This window comes from Brienomyrus brachyistius, chromosome 2 (genome assembly GCF_023856365.1).
Source record: "Brienomyrus brachyistius isolate T26 chromosome 2, BBRACH_0.4, whole genome shotgun sequence".
Classification (NCBI taxonomy): domain Eukaryota; kingdom Metazoa; phylum Chordata; class Actinopteri; order Osteoglossiformes; family Mormyridae; genus Brienomyrus; species Brienomyrus brachyistius.
The window spans coordinates 26,591,458-26,615,595 of NC_064534.1; the positions used below are offsets into that span (position 1 = coordinate 26,591,458).

General features: G+C 39.0%; 1 protein-coding gene across 1 annotated transcript; it reads right to left on the reverse strand.

The window, feature by feature from the left end:
* Positions 1-11,542: 11,542 nt before the first annotated feature.
* otpb (orthopedia homeobox b) lies at positions 11,543-15,576 on the reverse strand. The gene is made up of 3 exons (XM_048998909.1): positions 15,540-15,576; positions 14,746-15,146; positions 11,543-12,978 (listed from the first exon to the last, which is right to left on the reverse strand). The coding sequence occupies exons 1-3, from the start codon at positions 15,574-15,576 to the stop codon at positions 12,454-12,456; spliced, it is 963 nt and encodes a 320-aa protein (XP_048854866.1). The 3' UTR covers positions 11,543-12,453.
* Between the last annotated feature and the right edge of the window lie 8,562 nt (positions 15,577-24,138).

Below are 24,138 nucleotides of genomic sequence, written 5' to 3' on the forward strand. Positions count from 1 at the left end.
ACGCTAACCGTGACCTGTCTTAATAAGTGTATAATTGTACTACAGTCACATTACTACAGCTGCTGGCATGTGGAGCTGCAGTGGAAATGCATGCCCTTCAGACTATGCAATAATACTAACTACACTGCAGCTCCTGCTTAAACTCCACTCAGAATGACCTCCATTGTAGGGAATTTAAGTTGAATCAACTGAAAGGATCATTAATCTTACCAGAGGTGGTAATTAGCTGTCCCTCCCAGTTTTTGATTGTATAGACAGAGAAATATTGTTTGTGACACACCATGGATTCCCCCCCCCCCCATGCTCGTACTTTGATTACTTATAATTCAAGTCGCTATAATGAGGAGCGATGGATTTTATACTTTTTTGTTAATGAGATTCTTGGGGAGTTTTTCAAAGGAGGTTTTTATGTTGAATTTTGATTCTGGACTGTTGTGCCTGTTGTATTTAGGCATGTATTCCTCTTCTTTGTGTAGTCACAGGCTCACCATTGTATGGAATTTCAAGTTATTGTGTTAGCTTTGTTTTAAACATACATGTTTCTTTTATTGTTCATGATGCTCTTCTTAATGTCTGATTTTTAAAATAATTATTTTAATAATAATTGCTAATGATTCTTTTAAGAATAATTATTAATAATAATTAACCATTACTATGGGGCGGCATGGTGGTGCAGTGGTTAGCACTGTCGCCTCACACCTCTGGGACCCGGGTTCGAGTCTCCGCCTGGGTCACATGTGTGCGGAGTTTGCATGTTCTCCCCGTGTCGTCGTGGGGTTTCCTCCGGGTACTCCGGTTTCCCCCCACAGTCCAAAAACATGCTGAGGCTAATTGGAGTTGCTGAATTGCCCGTAGGTGTGCATGTGTGAGTGAATGGTGTGTGAGTGTGCCCTGCGATGGGCTGGCCCCCCATCCTGGGTTGTTCCCTGCCTCGTGCCCATTGATTCCGGGATAGGCTCCGGACCCCCCGCGACCCAATAGGATAAGCGGTTTGGAAAATGGATGGATGGATGGATGTATATCTGTTAATGAAAATTATGTGGCAGGATGGCAGATGAAGATCTGTTCTGTGCATTGAACACTCGTTCTAGACAAGGATGGCTCAAAGAGTCGGCATGAAATGGAGTCGAGACCCTTTTAGATGGAACACAACTACAGAACAACTACAAACACATTAAAGGATAAAGTTTTGCTTGCATGCAAAATCTCTAATCTAAGAGTACAGGAAACGGATGTTTTGTAGAAGGAAAAGTTTGCTGAATGCAGTACTGCTCCTCCTCTGCCCCAATACACAGGACCTACTGGGAGTTCATCTGCCATAATTCAATTCATATTTGGTCCAGAATGAGTGGGAGCACTTCAGTGCCATTTAATCAGGTCCTGTGAGATGTAAAGGAACATCAAGTTGACCTGGAAAAAAAATCATCAATGCATAGTGTCATGCCCGGCTCGTCCGCTCCTCGTGTGTGCCACGCCCCCTGCTTACCCACGTGTGCTTCCCCGATTGTACCCAGCTGTGTCTAGTTACTTTGATCAGTCCTGTGCATTTAAGTCCTGGTCTTGCTTGTCCCCCCTGTCCGTCATTGTAGTTTATTGTGGTTAGATGTGCTTCATGTCTCCTGTTCTCCGTTCCCTTATTAAAACCTTTAGTTTACCCCGATACCTGCCTGTCTGCCTAGTCTGTGCACACCTGTCCGCACGATCGCCGTTCCGTCCGGCTTAGATCGTGACACATAGGGAGCCAAATGCGATGACATCACTGAATTACTAGCAGTTAAGAGGACAGGGATAACTGGGGGATGACTAAGTGTGAAGACCAAGTGGTTGGATGGTAGTATATACAGAGCAAGACGAAGAAGAGGAACATAGCTAATATAGCCCATGGAGGTCATCTCTGGGTCACCATCACAGAAAACTGAGGGAGGTCAGAAGAGGAGGTCAAGGCAAAAACCCCACGATATGACACACCTTGATCTGGTCAGTGTCCTGGGGCAGAATGGGGGTGGCGGGGGGTTACTCTTCATCTTGTCCCCTTTCTTCACAGCAATTTGTTTCTCCTGGGGAAATCCTGCTCAGCTGTTACCAGCAGAGTATTCAGAAAATCAAACATTTTTTAATCACTGCAGCCTCCTTGTTTTTCTCAGTTAAAACGGGAAAACAACCCTTGAAAATCACACAGGGTTTTGTTGGTTCCATTTCCCCCCTCCAGTCGGTATCCTCATCCGGGATTGGCTGAGCAGAACCAGCTGCCCCATGTCTTCCTATTGATCAGCGATCAATAGACAGAGCTGGCTCTCGTTCTCACAGCTTTCTGACTTCGGGGAAGATGCTAGCCTGACAAACACGTTCTGCAAGCACTTCTCATACATGCCCCATTGCCCTTGTACTGCTGCATATAGTGCATGATAAATGTAAGTTATACACTTGTGCAAAACCACATATTTTTTGATAAATTGACCTACTTTTTAATATTACTGATTGAGAAAATCTCTGTATAGTGGAGCCAACAGACAGCCCTGTCACATGGTGCGTAAGGGACATTGGATAAAGAGAAAGTCTATACAGAAGACAGAACTGCTCAAATCAAGGTTTGTTTCAGGTGAGCACTGGTCCACCCAGTACCCATTACCCGTCTTTCCAGTATCAATTTCACTCCTTTTATGAGTTCTAATAGTGAAAAGAACTTGAATTCTGGACACCATTATTTGGATAAATGTTCCCTCCAGCACAGTAACTGAATATTCCTTGTATGGGAAATTTGATGTGTGGCCACTGAGAGAGGAAACAGCCCAAGATGTTTCATCGGAATGCAGCCCATGTATATATAGTGAGAATAGAGATGAATGGTATTTTATGTAATGTGGTCCTTTGATTGCTACAGTAGACATTGCTTACACTTTCACAGCTTAGTTAATGCATTTTGTTCCCATTATTGTTTAGGTAATGTGTTTTGTTTGGCCTCTTTTCATTGGCAGTCCACAAATAGTACATTAATCATGCCTTTCATTTATCTAATGCTTTTATCTAACGTGACTTGGAGTTGAGGGAAGAGTTACACTATATGTTTTTTTTATTTTAATATGTATTGTTTATGTAAAGTATAAGAGTGTAGTAGTGTTAAATTGTGAAAATATAACATGCTGGATGGCGTGTGCGTTTTGTACATTGAGCTGAAGCACTATTCCTCTGACTTTCACTGTTGTGTAACACTGGTTCTGTCTACAATATAGCAATATTGTTCCACCTTATCACTGAGGTGCAGTAAATTTCAGTAAACACTACATTGACCCAGTGCAGAATTGCCTGTGTGGCAGCATCTATTTATCTATCTAGCACTATGTGTACAAGTCATACAGTATCACGCTGTTCTTAATATTTCTGTAATATTTAGTAATACACACACCCAGGTTTGTAATTGTACCTTTGTAGGGACTTTCCATTCATTTTCATCCATCCATTTTCCAAACCGCTTATCCTACTGGGTCATGGGGGGTCCGGAGCCTATCCCGGAAGCGATGGGCAGGAGGCAGGGAACAACCCAGGATGGGGGGCAGCCCATCGCAGGGCACACTCACACACCATCCACTCACACATGCACTCCTATGGGCAATTAAGCAAGTCTAATCAGCCTCAGCATGTTTTTGGATTGGAACACCCAGAGGGAACCCCATGTTGACATGGGGAGAACATGCAAACTCCACACACATGTGACCCAGGCAGAGACTCGAACCCGGGTCCCAGAGGTGTGAAGCAACAGTGCTAACCACTGCACCACCATGACGCCCCTACATTCATTTCTATGGGGAAAACTCAACATGACAACCTTAACCCCTACCCAGCCCTAACCTTAGTCATACGTTACCAAACAAAATACAAGACATTTGGTATTCTTATTTTTATTGCATTCACAGATCTTTCTGGGGACCTGAAAATGGTCCCCACAATGTCAAAATAACAGGAATTTGTTACATTGTGTGCACCCCTTGTAGAAAGAATGTCTTGAATTTTCTCTTCTATCATGACTGCTAGAGGATGAAGGAAAGATAAGACATTTTCTTGCTAATAAAGATACTCAATAATATATACCTTTATTGATCCCCATGGGGGAATTCTCTTTACCCCTCCCCCATCTTGCTCTCTGTAGGTGAAAGTAAGCTGGCCATGAAGGGCAGCCAGCCAGGCAGCTGGGGGAGGGTTACAGACCTCGGTTAAGGAGCAACGGAAGTGCCAAGACCCGGCTTGAACCAGCAACCTTCCAATCGCAGGGAGAGGCTTAGTCCACTGAGCCACCCACTGCTCCCAAAAGGCAAAGAATATTGAGTGTATTTTTAGTGAATGTTATGTGAGTAACATGCAAACATACAAACGTTTGAGTTGTAGTCTACATATGTATGTGTTTATATGTATGTATTTGTATATATGTACTGTGTGTATGGGTATATACGTATATATCACATAATATATCACAAACAGAACTTGTACCTATGCACATACTTATTACATTTGGAACTTTTCTCTGTTGCTGTAATGCAGGGATCATCCATCCATCCATTTCCCAAACTGCTTATCCTACTGGGTCGCGGGGGGTCCGGAGCCTATCCCAGAAGCAATGGGCACGAGGCAGGGAACAACCCCGGATGGGGGGCCAGCCCATCGCAGGGCACACTCACACACCAGTCACTCACACATGCACACCTACAGGCAATTTAGTAACTCCAACTAGGCTCATCATGTTTTTGGACTGTGGGGGGAAACCAGAGTACCCAGAGGAAACCCCACGACGACATGGGGAGAACATGCAAACTCCAGACACATGTGACCCAGGCGAAGACTCGAACCCGGGTCCCAGAGGTGTGAGGCAACAGTGCTAACCACTGCACCACCATGCCGCCCCCTGCAGGGATCGGTAAAGTCCTAAAAACCTATTCTAGTATGCTTAACTGACTTAAACCTACAGGTACTAAACCTACTAAATATTACCACTAGGTGGTACTGAAGAGCTGCGTATGGCCACATGGTATGAACAAATGGTGGTGGGAAATTGAGCATTGAAACTCAGGTATTATTTACAATCATGAAACAATGAATAAATGTAATGATCGGTAATCACAGCAAAAAGTGACAGGTTTGTCCAATAAAAAAATTCCATAGTGGCACTATTGGAAATAATGTTTTCAGCTGTTTGAAAGTATTGTTTTTTTTCTGGTGGTAATTATGAGTGTTTAAGATGAGAGAGCTGATTGCCAGGGTAATCCCCAAACACTTATGTTACACGTAGACAATGTGTAGACAGGTGGGGATCACACCCCATTGGTCCCTTGGGACTGGGAGGCGGATCTCTTTCACCTGCTGTCACATTGCTGCATCTGTCAGGTTTGCAAGGTGATTTCCACGTTCTAAAAAGAATAAGTGAAAGACAGCTGTCAAGGGTGACCTTTTAACTAAGGCAGAGTGAGAAGAGAGAGCGAGAAGTGAACAGCTTCCACCAAGGCGGAGGTGAAGAGAGAGTTTGGCAAAGGACAGATAGGCAGGGCCTCCCCTCAGGACATGAACCAGCCACCGTCAGGCCGTACGTATCTCCTTAAATCACCATGATACTTATGATGATGCTACAGATAGAGGATGTATGCAAGATAAAAGAAAAAAATCTTTAACATCTATGGAGACGATACCAGTTTATCAACTGGAAAAGTATTCGGCAAAGTCATGAGTGCAATAAAACGGAGATGATTTGACCTTTTGCCTCAGACTTTTTCCTTACAATGTTCCTGGTTTATATACAATGGGGCACATTAAGATCTATACTTTACAACTAAACGAAAAGTTGTGCACAAAATTTTGAGCATCAATCATAACCTTTTCAAAATCGACTCACATCCAGTGTTTCTTTGCTTCCAATAAGAATGTTGAGAACATAAAATCCAACCTTCATATAAAGCAAAATTGAGCTGATCCATTTGACCCGATGTCCTGAATACATCTGGCATTTCATTTTTAAGGGTGTAAGAGTTTCTAAGCAGTATAAGCCCCACCATGTATGGTGAGTGTTAAATAAAGCTTTGCTCTAAATTTCCTTGAAAACATTTAGTGAAAGTAACACATTTCTGTGCGAGTGGGCGGGTACTAAGTGCCCTCAGTGCCCAATTGCCTAATTCAGCACCCTGGGCAACTGTCCATCTTGCCCTTTCCATTAACGTGGGAGGGATCCGACAAGGGTATCCATGGGCGTCCACTGGCACTGTCAGTGGGTGCCATTCTTGCTTTTATTTCATAGCACAACATGTCTAGTTTCTCTGTGGGTGTGACTATTAATTCAAAATTTTTCAATTGCTTCAGTAATAGCTTCCCTGTAATAGCTGCGTATTCACATTCCTGTAAAAGCTGCATATGCTAACTGTATATCTGCCATCACCAACAGTACAACATCAGGAAAAGAGTGAGGAACCAAAGACTGTGACAAGGTCCAGCTGCATGACTTATTTCCAGCCACTCAGATCTGTTACCACACTGCTACGTATCACTGTATGTATCACCATACATGCCATCATTCATAACTCCACCATTTGTGTAACTGGCGCGAGTTACACATCTCGATACACATAACAAAATAGAAAAGGTATATAAAACAAAACAAACTGATTTTTAAAAGCTAGTGACAAAAAAAAACCCTTTCCAGCTTAAGCCGATGTTTATTGTTTTCTATGCATCTTTCAAATCTTACGAGAAGATGGCCTAATGAAAAATAATGGTGAAAAGCAGACATCTTTATTTAGAGTGAATGTAACTGAGATGGATTGAATGACGTGGACCTCATGGGTGTTGTCAGGCACCCTTGTCTGGGTGGAGTGAAGGCAGCGCTGACAAGCGTTCGTCTACCAAAGTCTACTCAGAAATAACTAATGAAGTTTTAGAATGTAATCTTTAATCACAGACAGACTTGAAAGGAACCGTAACCACCGGCCGATATCTGTCAGCCGAAACAAATGATAGCCTTGTTTTAGTGATCGCATGTGCAGGCCGATGTCAGATATTACCTGATGTATATTCTGGAGTAAGAGATCTGCATCTCTATAGGGGTGAGAGGGTACGCAGCCAGCCATGCAGTGTTGATTTTTTTTTGTCTAATCTTTGAGAGATACTATTACAGAACTTAACAGGAATGAAATGAGCTTTATGGTTTCATTTATGGGGCGGCATGGTGGTGCAGTGGTTAGCACTGTCGCCTCACACCTCTGGGACCCGGGTTCGAGTCTCCGCCTGGGTCACATGTGTGCGGAGTTTGCATGTTCTCCCCGTGTTGTCGTGGGGTTTCCTCCGGGTACTCCGGTTTCCCCCCACAGTCCAAAAACATGCTGAGGCTAATTGGAGTGGCTGAATTGCCCATAGGTGTGCATGTGTGAGTGAATGGTGTGTGAGTGTGCCCTGCGATGGGCTGGCCCCCCATCCTGGGTTGTTCCCTGCCTCGTGCCCATTGATTCCGGGATAGGCTCCGGACCCCCCGCGACCCAATAGGATAAGCGGTTTGGAAAATGGATGGATGGATGGGTTTCATTTATTTGTAATAGAGGAACAAACTCAAAATCATAAAAATGCATAGTGCTATATGAAAAATAAAAGTGAAAATCTAAAATTCATTAGATCAGGTTAGGTTAGGTTAGGTTGGGGAGCATGTAGTGGTACAGCGCAGTGCCACGCCCACCACACACGAAATATCTCAAGATCCTGGTTGACAAACCCCCAGGCGGACACACAGTCCAGTCCCACCCTCTGGAAGGGCAATCAATTTAAGTAACAATGTAGTTTGCCAAGTGTTTTCCCAATACTGGTAGTTAAATACAGGAATACGCTATATGTGTGACGTGCTTTTACACATTTAAGAGTATATTAGACTAATATTCTTTTGGACTATGCAGCGTTATGTAAGAGCATATTACACTGTTGCATGTGATATATACAGGGGTGCTGTAAGGGGGGGTTAGTGTGATTTCCAGTGCCCCAGAATAACAGGGACCCTAAAAGATTTGGAAAATAACTGAATTGGTCTGGACTATGGGGGCCAATATGATATGCTTTCATGGGGGCTTCAGGTTTCAAGTATTTGTGTGTACAAAGATTTGTGTATAATAAATAACTAACTTGTGTAATAATATATGAGGATTTAGTATTTATTGTTATCAACACATTTTACTTTAATATAATATTGGGTAACACTTTACTTGAGAAGACATAATGTGGCAGTACACACTTACTTAATGCATTAATTAACCAGTAACTAAGCATTTAACTACTGATCCCCTGGTCATTCATCATTAATAAATCATGACAGTTCATGTATTTCATGGGGAAACCTATATTAGTTTATGATTTTTTTCTTGAGTAGTACATGACTTAATAAATAATTTTTGCCCCCTCAAATGGTCTAACCAGAGCAAACATAAGTAATAACATAATACTATGTTATTTGTGCCTCATCAAGTAAAGTGTTACCATTTCTCTTTAAAATGTTTCATTTTACACTATAAGAATATAATATATAATATAAAATATAAATATGGCCTATCAGCACCCAGAGTTTTATGGGTTATCTTCAGTGGAAATAGCCAGTAGGCAGTTTCCCTATAGAATACATCTGTTTATGAATTGTGTACCCAGACACGATTTATACTGACATTTACATTTATTTATTTAGCAGATCTTTTTATCCACAATAACATTCGATTGATTTTTATGCCATTTTCCCTAAATATGTGTGCAATAATCATCCTCTAAGTGAAGCCTGTATAAAACTGTTGTGTTGGCATCTGTATGGGATTTATTAGCCATAATTTCATCTAAATGCATTTAACCATTAAATTTTAAAAGAGTCTTCTGGTACTACTAATTTAATGTTTTTGTTTTTTAATTAAGGGGCGCATGGTGGTGCAGTGGTTAGCACTGTTGCCTCACACCTCTGGGACCCGGGTTTGAGTCTCTGCCTAGGTCACATGTGTGTGGAGTTTGCATGTTCTCCCCATGTCATCGTGGGGTTTCCTCCGGGTACTCCGGTTTCCCCCCACAGTCCAAAAACATGCTGAGGCTAATTGGAGTTGCTAAATTGCCCGTAGGTGTGCATGTGTGAGTGAATGGTGTGTGAGTGTGCCCTGCGATGGGCTGGCCCCCCATCCTGGGTTGTTCCCTGCCTCGTGCCCATTGATTCCGGGATAGGCTCCGGACCCCCCGCAACCCAGTAAGATAAGCAGTTTGGAAAATGGATGGATGGATGGATGGATGGATGGATGGATGTTTTTTAATTATCCACCTCTCAAACAAAAATGTGAAATAGATAGTTGTAATTCCTTGTTTTGGTTTATAACGAAATATATTTATTCAGTACTAAAGGAAAACAAGATGAATCTGGGAGTTTTTTTTGTTGTTGTTGTTGTTGTTTTCAAGAAAATACGACCTGAAAACATTAAGTTCAAATTCCACTAATATACGGTTTCTCTTTAATGGTGCCAATACAGATTCCTCCAGGTGTGAATCAACCCTGAGGGTGGTCACCGTAAATATGCAATAACCATTATCAGCAGTACGTCACAAATTGATGCTAATAAAGAAGCAAAACAATTTCCCACTTTTAAGGTTCATTACGGTCAAATTACTCTCCCCCGACTGGCATCGCAACACTAGACTGAAATATCACCACAGGAGGCACTGTTGTCCCTTGAAAGCTAGAATCTAAATTGCAGCGAAAGGCAAAGAAGTTGTGTTCTATCCAACCTATATCTTTGGTTCATTGTGCTTCTGTCAGGACCACACTGTCTATCAGATTACCTCCCGTTAATTTACTAGGGGTACCCACATCCAGATCTGCCTCAGCTCACCAAAGCCATGCACAGTTTGCGTAATAGGCTCTTCTGAGACGAACAACTGCTTGATTGACTCTGATGAGAGTGATAAACCAGCCTCTTTTGTCATAATGTGACATGGCACGTGCTCCAGATACGACAGATAATGTGCTAAATTCATTTGCTATGTTTTCCAGGCCGTCTAAATCCCTCAGTTTAATTGGAGCATTCTTCATCCTTAACACAGATTTAATTGAGTGAGAAAATGACATTCTCAGGCAGCGGACGGCTGCACCTAAGGCACTGCATGTCTGTTTATTCTCTATGACTGCTTATTCCATTCACGCGCACCAACAAAAATCAGACAATGGCGACAAAGCAGGTACCTGCTGGGTGTATGGCCTCTCCAGGGGCAACCTGCGTGACTTACTCAATAGAATAAAGGGTGCTAATGAAAAAGTGTAATTGTAATTTGTTGCTAATTGGTCTTCTCCATTTTTAGCTTGTTTCATGGAAAAAAAATCCAGCTCAAATTGTCTTTACTCAGGCAACATATGCACCAGAAATCAATTGTTACCCAACTGATGCTGCGCAATGAATGCTGTCAAGGTGATGCAGGCAAATAAACAATTTTCAGCTGATTCTCCAGGCAATCTGCATGCGAGTGATGGTACGTGCTAAACACTCCCAAATGGACTGGTGCTTTTTGACTCATTTCATAGTAATAGTTAATTCTTACAAACTGAAGGTAAGATAGCACTGTTGCCATGGTGATAATCTACAGGTGCTGCCAGTTACAGCTGCAGGAGGTCAACATGTACACCTGAGAAAATTACCCACTGAGCCATGGACGGGATACAGAATGTCCACAAGAAAAATGCACCACTTTTCATTTCCATACAATACAGTTTCACATTTATTTAAAAAGCTTTTCTGATGTAATTAGAACACCAAAACATTTGCTTCCCCTTAATTTAAATGTCTTAATATATCCATATTCCTAGAATGAGTTCTTTATAATTGCATTATTTCTTTCTTCCCAGAAGCGTTTTATCTATGGTGGTTAAATGCTTTGCTTAAGAATACAAGTGCATCGTCGAAGCATTTTATAAAAGCCCTGAAAGGTTAAACCGGAGATGAACTGATATTCTTTTGTGTTGCGTAGCTTTTGCTAAAGAATAAAATCTGTTACGAATAAAGGTCATTTGAACAATAACTTGTATTAATATGAGGAGATGCTCTTTTTAATAAATTATTTTGTCAATGAAATATGAAATCGATGTTATTTGTGAGCACGCCTTGTAAGTATATCCATATCATTGGGCTGAAGTATCTTTTAAAACTATGACAACTTGAGAAAAGGGTTCGTTTTTTTAAAAAATCATTGATGTTTCCTAGACTGAATAGAAGGTGATTATATTTAGCTTCCAAAGCTGCGAAGCAATAAAACATTATGAGTTTGAGACACTGGTCACTTTTTTTTTAAATTCCCACCATGGATCAGGTTACATTGCAAGAAATAATGATTTAATATCATTTTATGGTTGATTCTTTTGCCACGTCAGTTCTGGTAGCGCATGTATGCATTTTTGTGGTGTGCAAACAAGAACCAGTGAAGACAAAAAGCCATAACAATATGAAATACTGAAAATTATTTTATTTATCAATTTACATTAAAGTGATATAAACCTTCCAGGAAACAAAATTGTGTTTGGTGTTAGACTGAACATCTTAGAAACCCGGTATCAATAACAAAGCACAAACAGACCTTAAACAGATCACAAATCGAGCAGAAGGTAAAGGGGACACTTCATCTACACAAAAAGCCGAAAAAATAACTCCTTCCCCAGGGCTTATATTCTCATTGTATTTGTATTAATATATCTAATTTTTGTTTTTGGCCAGCAAGTGCAAACTTATCCCACTGATAAGTAATTATAAAATGAACTTATGCACGTCCCTGTTTTTTCATTACTTTATGCAGTATTAAAGTGGGCTGTTTCTTTTCTAACTGTAGTCTACCATTTCCAGTGTTATAAGTACCAACTGCTTATATGCCTTTAGCTGCAAATGCACGGAGCACAGGTGACATATACATACTGCGATAACGTACTGAACATCGCCTAAACATGTCAATAAAATATTAATAACATAATTCATAAATTAAGGCCATGATTCAATGAAAATTACATCTGACAAGGGAAAGATAATTATTCTTTTGTTTAGTACTTGGATAACATTCTGAGCTACAATAGACACATGACATGGTTTATGTGGAATAGGGTCCGATTTAATAAATAAAGAAATGCAACCATAAATATTAAATTAAATGACGATAGCAAAACAAATGTATTTAATTAAAATACAGAAGTTAAATTAATATGGAATTTTTCCAGTTTCCACACTGTTTGACTGTTAACATTTTATAGCTCCATTTTTAAGAAATGTACCTTTTATTTTAATTCTCTCAATATATAACCAATGATAACTGTAAGCATCTACGAGGTACTTCACTTTACGAGATAACAGGGGTTTAAAGAAAAGACGTAAATAAAAAACTAAATAAATAAATATCCAATTAAATACATGGCTAAATAAGTAAATATGGCCACTCTAGTGGTTAGAATTAAGTGAAACTCATAGAGACTGTGTGTTCAAGTGCTTTGCGGCGAAGGGAGGCGATGCTGGTTCCCCTCCAGACGTCATTGTCCGGAGAGCTGCAAAGCTGGGATGAGCCGTTTACATTATTTGGCCCGGTTAGGGATCCCGGTACCATACCAGGAAACGTGGGTTGATAGAGGTGAGACTGTAGACTGGTTCCATTAGACGCCAGGCTGTTGGACAAACCCATGCTGTTGGGAGAAGGCCCAGGTCCGAGGCTACACTGGGACAGGGACTGGGCCATCGCTTGCTGCCTGCCCAGCGCAGGTGGCAGCTGCAGCTGAGAAACACCGGGCATCCCGGCCGTGGCCCAGCGCGTATCGTTGGCGTGAAATGAGCACAGACTATCGCCCATGGCAGCCGCCGCGGCAGCCGCTGCAGAAGGGAACTGCGGCAGGCCGTGAGTGGGAAGCAACGTGCCGGGGGCACGGAAAACGTTAGTGGTCTTCTTGCGTTTCTTCCACTTGGCACGTCTATTCTGAAACCAGACCTTCAGTGGGAAAGAAAATAACAAAAAGTCTCACTGACAGAAACATCATCATCATTATTATTATTATTATTATTATTATTATTATTATTATTATTATTATATAGTAGTAGTAGTTAGCAATCCTCGTGGTATTAGTGGTAGTAAGTCGTCCTACACGTTCTTTTTAATAGTTCTTTTACGTGTATGATTGAAAAAATAACAGTGAAATATAAATAACTAAAATCGAGCCCATCACTGTGTAACTTTCTAATTCAATGGCGACCGTGGAAGTTTATGAAGATCACAAAGAACGGCAGTCGATGATTAATGTGAGAATTTAGCCTGGAACTGGCGACTGCGCCTTGATCTCGGGATCTTGGGATCATTCCGTGCAACCAGCCGTGAAATTCAGAACCAAATTCATTACACTTGGAAGCAAAGAAAATACAATTTCTCATTCCATTAAAAAACTATATACTATCACCTTGTTCTCTATTAAGACGTGACAGTCCATAGATCGTCTTAAAGAGAACATAGCTGACTCAGGCGGTCACTCGGGCGGTACTTGCAAGAGTAAAATATGAGTCAAAACACCGCCTTTTCGGTAAACGAAATTGAAAACAAAATAATAACGGAATTGCAAATTTAATTATTACACTAAAAAAACGTATATTTTTTATTAAAATGAAAATTGATTTCCAATTATGAATAAGCGGAAACGTAACCGTAATTATTGTCCCGCATGTCTGTGGGCACTAGTAAGCAGCCGCCTTAGAACGTGATACGTAGCTTCATCAGTTTTCATATTTTAAATCTATATTAGCCTATATATAGTTAAATTAAGAAATTCTAACGTGATTTCGCTGCCAAAACTATTTTATCAGCGAAAGTACGTTTGTATGACTATATTTTCGCAGAATACTGAGAATACAATAACAAACATTTTCTTGTACAGTTTTTATATTTAAGTGAAAATAACTGTTCAATAATAATATAATTCCAAAAGTTCAAATCTTGCTCATCATAAGTTTTATCATTAGTGCACAATTTTAGCTACAGTCGGAACAAAATAAATTGTATTACGTAGTTTCTCCTACGAAAGTTTCCCAGTTTACTTGCAAATAATAATTGTCTGTATTTTGTAATAATATCACTGCTGTTTGTTATTAATTCATTCAGTATTAAAGCAAATCCGAGCAATACTGCGTGCATTTTTTTTTGGCAGATTATTACTCAATTACACACCCGTAAAACTACACTTGGTACCATTAATAATTATAAGATTTTTCACATATAAAACTCATTTATCTGTAACATAATCTCAAAAATACATATAAGGGATTTTCCGTTTTATTTCACGAAAATAAATTTAGACTCACGATTACAATTTATAAATAAATATATAATATTTATTAGCAAACAACAAACAACGTTAACTGTGAAAACACTAGGCCTATATATTTACTACATTTAATTGCTCATAATTTCACAACAACTAATGGTGAATAAAAATCAATAGTACATAGAATATATTTTATTACTCCCTTTTTACCTGCTACGTTATTACAAAAGTAAATGATATAAATTCCAGTTATTTCCCTTTATTCTGAAAAATTTCACAGCGAACAGTCACAGAATAAGTGCGAAGTCTATTTTTTTTACATAAAAAGATAATTCTCGTCATCTATAACATTTTAACAATTTGTTTTAATTTCCTCAATAACCCTCAAATACAGTTAGTAAATTCTCAACCCACATTTATAGTACAGTATTCAAGTATTTACTTACCTGCACACGTGACTCCGTCAGACCGATTCTTAGCGCCAACTCTTCTCTCATGAAAATATCTGGGTAATGGGTCTTCGCGAAGCTTCTCTCCAGTTCGTTTAATTGGGCCGGAGTGAATCGGGTCCGGTGCCTCTTTTGTTTTTGCTGGTTCGGTTGTCCACCAGACTGGTTTGGGTTCTGATGTTGTTGTTGTTTCTCCTGGTCTTTTGAATTAACCTGCATACTAGATGTGTTTGATCCAGTGGTGCTGATATCGTCTCCGGGAAGAAGAGTCGCCCCTTCAACAACGTCGGGACCGGCGGCTAGATCACCAGGATGCCCGGGATCCGGTCCACCTGCCCCCAAAATACATTTAAGTGGTTCCCTGTGTCCCAGAAGCTCTGCAGCGGCATCTTTCATCCCTGAAGGATATAACAGAAATTATTTGTATTTCTTAGCCTATAGCACCTTAGATATATGAAGCAGTACATTTAGGCCTTAACGACAGTTACAAATTAACACAAAAATTTCCCAAATAAAGTTTTCCGCACAGGATGTAACAGAATTTCAGCGCTACAGAAGCATTGCCCACCTAACCATTATTTGTATAATTTTGGCAAATCTATTACGTTATACTGTATATACCATCAAGTTCTGCATATTCACATTCATCCTGAAGCATATCAAATAATTTCACAAAAATCTAATTCAATGAATTCAAGGGAAAAAAAACTTTTGATCGTTAAAGTGTGAGATTAGAAATTACACCTGCTTACAGTAGAGTTGAAGACCGGAGTTTGGTGATGATAACTCACCGAGGCGAGCATCCAGAAGCTCGGCGTGTGATAGCATAACGCGCCGCTCTAGGACACAAAAATTCCCAAATAAATATACGACTTAACCTACTGAAAAAGTATATATATCCTAAATGAAGGAAAATTCGGTTTGTGTTTATAAAGGAGGCCCCTAGCATTATAATGTCCTTCGTTGGCGATGGGGTGGCGCCTAATAGTTGAAGTAACCCATGAGATTCTCCAAATATGAACCAATCAGAAGCAAAGCCTTGCTCCTCTAGCGACAGTCGCCAGCCACTCACGTTCACTAGACAAACACCAGCCTATTCCTAGCCATTCAAAAATTCGATTAATTAGCTTTCAATGTAAAATTATATCCTGGGAAATTACCTAATCTAATTTCTGTAACTACTTTAAACCAAACATAATAAACGTGGCACACCTTTAATATCTGTATTTAATCACCATTAAAGCGTCAATGTTCAAAAACGGACCCTCTTCAAAATGCGATTCCAAATAAGCTATTGCAACTCGGAGTACATTCATTTAAACACAAAATATAGTGTTCATTTTCAAGGATTTTATATATTTATGCGAAATACAAACATTTTTCCTACTTTGACGTATAACCGCTCATGTTTTCCTGAGGACCTCGTTTCCTTGTCTGCTTTTAACTTCAATGTTTGGATGTTGTAAATCATAATTTCCACAAATATAGGCTGCAAACACCTCTGCGCGTTTATTTGGCATTTAAAATCTCAGCAAATTTCTTTTGCAGATACATCCGTCTAAATACATGCCTGTATATCTGAGTTGTATTGGTTTTTTGAAGAACAATAAATTCCTGTTGTATATATGCCAACACAAACACCCATATATTTTAAAAACTGCCCATCTGAAGTCATAGTATATCAAGCTCGATGATTCTCAAGTAAGTGAAATGTGACAAAAGAAATGTGGTCCTACAAATCATGCCACGTGATTAGGCCTAAAACGGCAAGTTTCGGTCTATGACAATATACAACAAGACCCACATATAGTCATAGAGGCGAACAGGATTTAGAACAGATTGGCTTTTGTCAGATATCAGTATGAACCGCCTCAATTAAATGGTGGATAGTCTTTTAAGTACCACACAAAAGATTCAGCCGAGCGAGAACCTCAGCGGCTTCGAGTCCTTTATCCTTCTTTCCTAGGTTACGCTGGTTCCGCTCATCTTTTATATTTCGCCAGTCTGGTAATACCAGCACCACTCGCATCACCCTGCAGAGTTAAATTCGATTACCGCGGACGCGCTGGAGTAAGTTATCCTATGTTCACCTCTTCCCAAATTTTCACCTTGGTTTTATAAGGGTGGAGGACCTGCGCGATTGAAGAATTCGTTGAAAAACGGCTAAGAGGCCACCGAACTACAGTTTGTGGATTTCTACGTGGGTGGAATGAAATGATACTGATGTTATGTGACTGTGATGGGTAAAGGTATGTGATATTCGACCTTTTAGAAATGTGCATTTCGAAATTATTGCACTATTTATATCTTGGCTGATTTAACTAAATAGTGCTATTCTATTTATTTATGGTATAACATACCATGTTTTTCTATTATTGATGATTACTTTACTAGAAAGCTGAATCTTGCCGTTCTGAAATCAACGCGCAATTCTCATTCTTCTTCTTAATAATAATAACAACAATAATACTACTACTACTAATAATAATAAATAATTATAATAATATCTGTATAATGATCCAATTATCATGTCTGTTTATATATCTGATTCCCCTGGTCAAACTGAAGCATTATTTTGAAGCTGTAAGTAATTCATTAGAAGCCATGATTTTAAACTGATCTTCACTCATTTTAAATAGACCACACAGCCTTTGTATTTTAGAAATTGCAATATACCACTATTGCACTGAATTATAATTTTTAATAAAACAAAAAAGTTGTTAAGTTAGTTTATTTGTTGTTGTTGTTGTCGTTGCAGAGTTCAAGAGAAATATGCCGAACCGCCTATCTTGGTCACGCGCTGCACAAAGTCATATCGGGCAAACATAGAAAGAAACCTTTAATTTTCCTAAGCTAATCTAAAGGCACATATTTCAGTGATACTTGTACAGGAAGGAAAAACGTTCGCATTAATCACAAGAAGATGTGTCTCAGACATCATGCATTTCCCATTTGCAACTGCTTTAGTTTAGGGGTCTGATTATATCCTAAAATAATAATGCCGCTTTTAAAAAAAGACAAAACTGAGGAACGTGACAGGCAAATACTCTGTGCAATCTTTACATAGGAGTCAAAACTCACATTGTGGTAACACACTATTTTTTCCGCAAAAATAAATAAATAAAATAAATGTTATTTGGGCGTATGCATATTCACCTAGCAACAGCAATCTAAATATAAAATCCACTTTCTATTAGCAAAAATGTAATTGCAATAAATTGCTTTTTTTCGTGCAAGCGATTCAGTGACAGTTGGGGAATTACGAATAACAAGTTGTTGCGTCTGAGCTCCGGAGATGGAAGGAAAGTGGCTCAGCGTGTCAAGCCGAAGCGCTGTCAGGTGTGCCCTCCTTCGGCTGGAAATCCAGGTAGCGTCGGCTGCCGCATCTGGTCCTTTAATTATTGCAGCTGCCCTCCATGCGGACTCGATTAAACCGTGATATATCCGAAAGAAATATAATTATGCTTCCAAATAAAATAATCAGCATTGAAGAGCGATTTTCTTAATGAGATGGAGTGGATGAATGTCACGGAGAATACGGGTTGTAGTAATGAGACTTTAGGGGTGAACTCCACAGTTACTGAAATCCGTAGGGTGAAGCCTAGGCAATGTTAAGTTCATGCGAAAGTGTTTTCCTGTTTATTTGTTGTCTGTTGATTTAATCTGTAAATGCGTCGATCACCTTCACAGGTATTTCATTTGGATATTGTTATAAAACAAATTACTATCACCTGTACGATTTTTTTAACGTACAGAGCTTGCAAATTATGCACAAAAATATTTTCGAAAGTGTTTAACGTTTACTTTTAGAATAAATAGTATTTACATAGGCCAATAAATTATTCACTGCCTTTACAACACTGACCGTGGCAAGAAACGTTGATAATAAATCAATTATATATCTAAGTTTACATCTGTAGTTATTTTAGTGGATATGGATGATGAGGCATAAATGTCAAGGTTTAATATAAAAATGATTAATCTCCCATTATGGAATTAAGCGTAAATTAAACAACTTTGTACAAAGTAACTTGCATATAGGACATAAATACAAGTCTTGGGCCGACGTACAGAATGGAAGAACCGAAAACTAAATGAAAACATGTTTTTTTGAGCGTCGTTTTACGACAAAAGCTGAGATAAATGTGAATATACGCTTAAAGCATTAGGCCTATTAAAATCATGCACGCGCTCACCGTATTAACCACGAACTTCTTCCCCTCTATAGTTTCAAGCCCTACATATGTCTTTGGGCAGTACTTAAGCGGCTAACACATATACTGCCACATGGCACGCGTTCATTTTTCATCATAGGTGCTGCCAGGAAGAAAACGAAGCATCACAGTTTGTATACGCTGCTCCCTTGGGAGGGGGTGACGGCGATGATCTTTAGTGGTCTCTCTTCACCTTGCATTGTGTTTCTGTAGACAATAGTCAACATTTTGTTTTCTGCCACATCATGTGATTTAGGTGATTCTTTGGCAATTAAAAATGATCTATTTTTATATTTCCAGGAAAGCAAGAAATTACTGTAAAGAACTGCATCAGTAAAAGGTGAGAGCAACACAGTACACTGAGCAAATAATATTTATATGTGCTCTGGGCATCTACACTGTAAAATAATTTAGCCAATGGCTTATTTTATATGAGCATCATTAATAACAGAGAGAAATAATATTCTGCTCCCCAACCTGAAAACCACTAAATCAGAATTAATATTGACGAGGTTTGATTCTTTTGCACGTCATCAACATTAGATGCACTTTACAGTGTTTTTTCCTTTGATGGGACAAAAAATCTTGGTTATTCTAATATATTACCACAAAAAAAGCATACTAACCTAATTAGGCTTTTAAATCTTTAATTAGCTTATTCTACACTTTAGCAGCTAAAACAGAAGTGATTTTCAACTTGAGTTTCCCAGTAATTTGCTGTTTGGCAAATTTTTGGTAGTAACGTTAAAGAGATGCTAATGCCTCTCAAAGTCATTGGACAGAATTACTAAAATACTGAACTATGTTACAGTTCATAACTATAATAATCTCAATGATGGAAATGGACACAAACCAAACAGTTTGAATAAATAAACAAATAAGCAAACAAATAAACAAACGATAACAAAAACAACAACAACAAATAATAATAATAATTAGAATATGCAGGCTCTCTGCAGGTGAGGCTTTTCCCTCTGACAAGTCAACATCCGACTGCTCAATACTGACAGAATTGGGGCCGCTGGCTGCAAAAGAGATTGTTGGGCTGAACTGGGTCGAAGGAAAATCACCACGATCAAGACAGCAAATTAAAACAGGGGCAGGTGAGCAGTAAACCAGCTCAGGATACAAAGCTAGGCAACATACCAAATGAGGATCCGCAAGCCAAAACCATAACAAATAAAACCCATTTATATCACTAAGCTAAACCAGTCCAGGAAAGCAAAAGGTGTTGAAAACTCTACCCTAAGTCATCGGACTGCCTAGAAGTGAACTTAAATGAATTAATATATTGCTAGATTACCTGCTTGTGTGCATGATAACTGGGAGGATATTTATCATCTGGAGGTGGGTGTGGCTGTGGAGACGCCAGATAATCTGTGACGTAGACCAGGTATGACAGCCTAACTAAAGGTAACAAGGACCAATAGCTGCTTTTAGATGTATACACAGGGTTAAAGCTGTATAATTGCATGAAACAAACGTATCAAAATATGTTACAATCTACATGGCATGGAAAGTGAACTGTATATTCTTGAAAGTTTATAATTGACAGTTGGACTTTTGTCCCTGTGATAACGCTTTATTACCTTTGCTATGTTTTATGTTTCCTGACACATATACTGATTTATTTTCTTATTATTATTTAAAAATTCCTCAAACCTAACCAGGGTAAGCAGTTAGAAGATAAATGGATGGATGGATTTTTTTTTCTGAATTTAGCTAAACTGGAGTCATTTTTTCCCCAGGGAACAGACAGTGATGTATAGCCATCTGTCTTTAGCAGCCAAATATCCACTCAGGGTTGCAGCGATGCATGGAGATCCGGGGAAGGATGTGGTACAACACTAGATGTACCAGAATAGGCTCCAGGCCTCTTCCCCCAACAACACAAAGGAAAGTGAGTTATCAGCCAATGGTTAGTCCCTTTCATTGTGGGAGGAGACTACAATCAAAGAAATGTGACAACGGAAAAGTGTGAAACCTGTGCAAACAGTTTGGACCAGATTCCGAGTCACAGGCTGAGCTACACCGTGATGATTCAGCTACTGAGTTGCAATGATGCAACTCATTGCAGTTAACATACATGTCATTGTCATTGCACAATATTTGGCTGCACTGCAGATGATGCATTTTATTTAAGGTGTTTTTCTTTTCACGTAGGGAAAATCTTACGTAAAATGACTTATTCTTACTAACACAGTTCCATTTCAGAACCCCAGAACGGAAAGACCAATATAACTGAATGTGATTCCAACACTTTCCATTAAACCGATGGTTACCATTTACTGAATACTCCTCATTGTATCAATTTTATGCTGCATCGCAGTTGGTTAAATAGGTGAAAAGGACCAGTTAGGCAACATTAGTGATGCAACATTTCACAGAACGAGAATTGTGCAGGGTTCAAATCACAAAAATCCACGTCATACTTTTGATCTTTCTCTCATGCTCGAAGAAGAGTTTCTTTCTTGGCTTTTATTTTTAAAAACCACTCTTTACATATAATTATAGCCCATTAGCAATAAAAATATGCTATTAAACACCATGCAACTGATGTTGCTGTTACATGGTCATATTAGCATTTACCTTTCTCATCTGCATCTTTACAATATTTATTCAAAATAAAGGAAAACGTTGAATAAATTGCAAAAAAATTGCAAAAAAAATGCTCAGTCTGTTTTTATGTCACACTTTAAGGAGCCGATGGGCAATAGATATAAAGAGATTTAAAGGTGCTGAAAAGCGGATACTAGACCTCCAGAACCTTCCACATGCAGATAATGAATGTTCAGGAAGGGCAACAATGATACTGGCTTATGGCTAGAGACTGATTATAAAGGTTTCTTGCATGTACTGGGTTGTGCACATTTGTCTGATCATTGTGATGTAGTAACATTGTTCTGTTTGGTTCCATTTTTAGTGCCCTGGAGTGGGACAACTTTCTCACCTGATACACTGACACACACGTATCTCGCCTTGACAGACTGTCCATCTGCTCGTATCCTGAAACCCGGAGCAGCTGTTACCACCTAAATATGTTTCATCTCTCCGTGCATTACCTATGTTGTGCACATGTCTTCATTCATTGCCATCTCTGAAGCTAACTGGAAAAGCAAATCCAGTTTTACAAGGAGGAAACCATTAAGGAAAAATGCAGAGCAAAATAAAATGAGCAGCAGTCAACTGTGCCATGACTCTCATTAATGCAGAACTGAGAAAGACATCACAGGCATTGTTTAGTCATCTTTATGACTGAGTTTACACTATTGCTCTCATTGAACCGTTGTTCCCATTATTCATGATAAACGGAACTAAACTATTGTTAACTTCAGTTCCAGCTTCCAAAATTGGCTGGGTAGTGGCTTTGTGACGTACCTACAGTCTGTAAACCCTCTGCTTGCAGGTCCACATGATATATCTACTGTAGCTGCAATGAGACAAATGCAAAAAAATCTAATGGATTTTCAGTCTACAGGAGATATCGACTTTGGCTTTAATTTTTGAATGATTAGTCTCGATTTAACTATTAATTAAATCGTTAAATCTCTGATCATGTTTCTTCTAATGGTCAAACATAAAGCAGTAAATGTTTTAAAATGAAACTATCCTATACTTTTTATTAGCATAAATAACAAAGCTAATACTTCTACTTCAATCACTACTACTACTACTACTACTACTACTAATAATAATAATAATAATAATAATAATAATATGCTGTTAGTCTGATGAACAGAATATGTTTATCTTTTTTTTTAAATTATAAAAATATTTAATAAGAGCACTGTGGTCGTGCAGGCTGGGCTGAGGGTTTTGATCTCGCTTCCGGCTCTGTGTGTGTAGTCTTTGCATGTTACTTCACTGTCAGAGTGCAGAAGTGTTAGGGAATTAGTGCCCACAAAGTGTGATTGCACGAGTGTGTGCCCTGCTGTGACCCCCAGGTTTCCCCTGCCTCGCATTACATATCTGTACTGAGTTGGCAGTTAAGGAAAGTGGATGAATTAATAATATGATTGATTTTTTTCAGTTTTGCAATTTGTAATTTAAGCAGACAACAATAACCGAATGCAATTTTATAAGTCAAGCCAATCATAAATGAAAAAGTGTTCCTTTGAGAAAATACAATTGTTATTTCGGAAACAGAAAATGATATAGTTTTAATTACAGCATGAGGCATCATTGTGTGATCATATGAGCTTGCAGCCATGAAAGGATCATCCATTATAAACCATATCAGTGGGCTTCTACACCTCATTGGGATTATAACAATGCATCAAGTTCTACATATGTAGCTGTTTCGATATGATATGATATGATATGATATGATATTTAAATAGACTCTTCATTTACTTATATTTAGTCCTTATGATATGATATGATATGAAGCTCCAGCTTTTTTAACGTGAAACAAAAGAATGCTATGCTGTCAATAATCAGATGTGAGTAATATTATGGTGATATTTCTGCTTTATATTTTGCTATCTAAGCCTTTTTTCACCAGCATGGTGATATTTGATTTTTTCAAAACAACTGGAGGCAATTTAAGTTTGTGCCTGAACGTCAGGTGCATCATTTACTGTATAAAACTGAAAAAAAAATGCATGTGTCAAGAGAAACAGTTTCAAAACTCATAGTAAAAAGCATATACCAGTCATGACATTCCAAACATGGATAATCTGCATCAGCAAAGAGGAACACTGGTGACAAGTCTTACAGCAAATAGAAACAGTGACCCAATCCGAACCCAACTTCCAGGTGTACTTCACAAGTTTAAGCTAAATGGCTCCCGTAGCTAGGCATGCTTTGCATTCTGGGAAAAGGCAGAGCACATAAACCAGTAGTGGCAGCTAGGCGGAGAAGGAGCAATGAACCAAGGTCTTACTTGGTCTAGCAGTGAGGTACATTGTCTTCTTGAAATCTGGGCAGATGACTACATCTGTCAGCTTCTAAAAACAACCCATGAAAACGCTGAAGTTTTAAAAATGTTCAGTCAAAGGTTGAAGGAGAGAGGATTTGACCGGTCAAATGAACAGTGCCATGTGAAAATAAAAAAACTGAGGCAACAATACACAAAGTGATGGATGTTCAAATACATAGCCCAGGACACTGGACCTTCTTCCTGTATTTACTGCATAGCCCAGGACACAGGACCTTCTTCCTGTATTTACTGCAT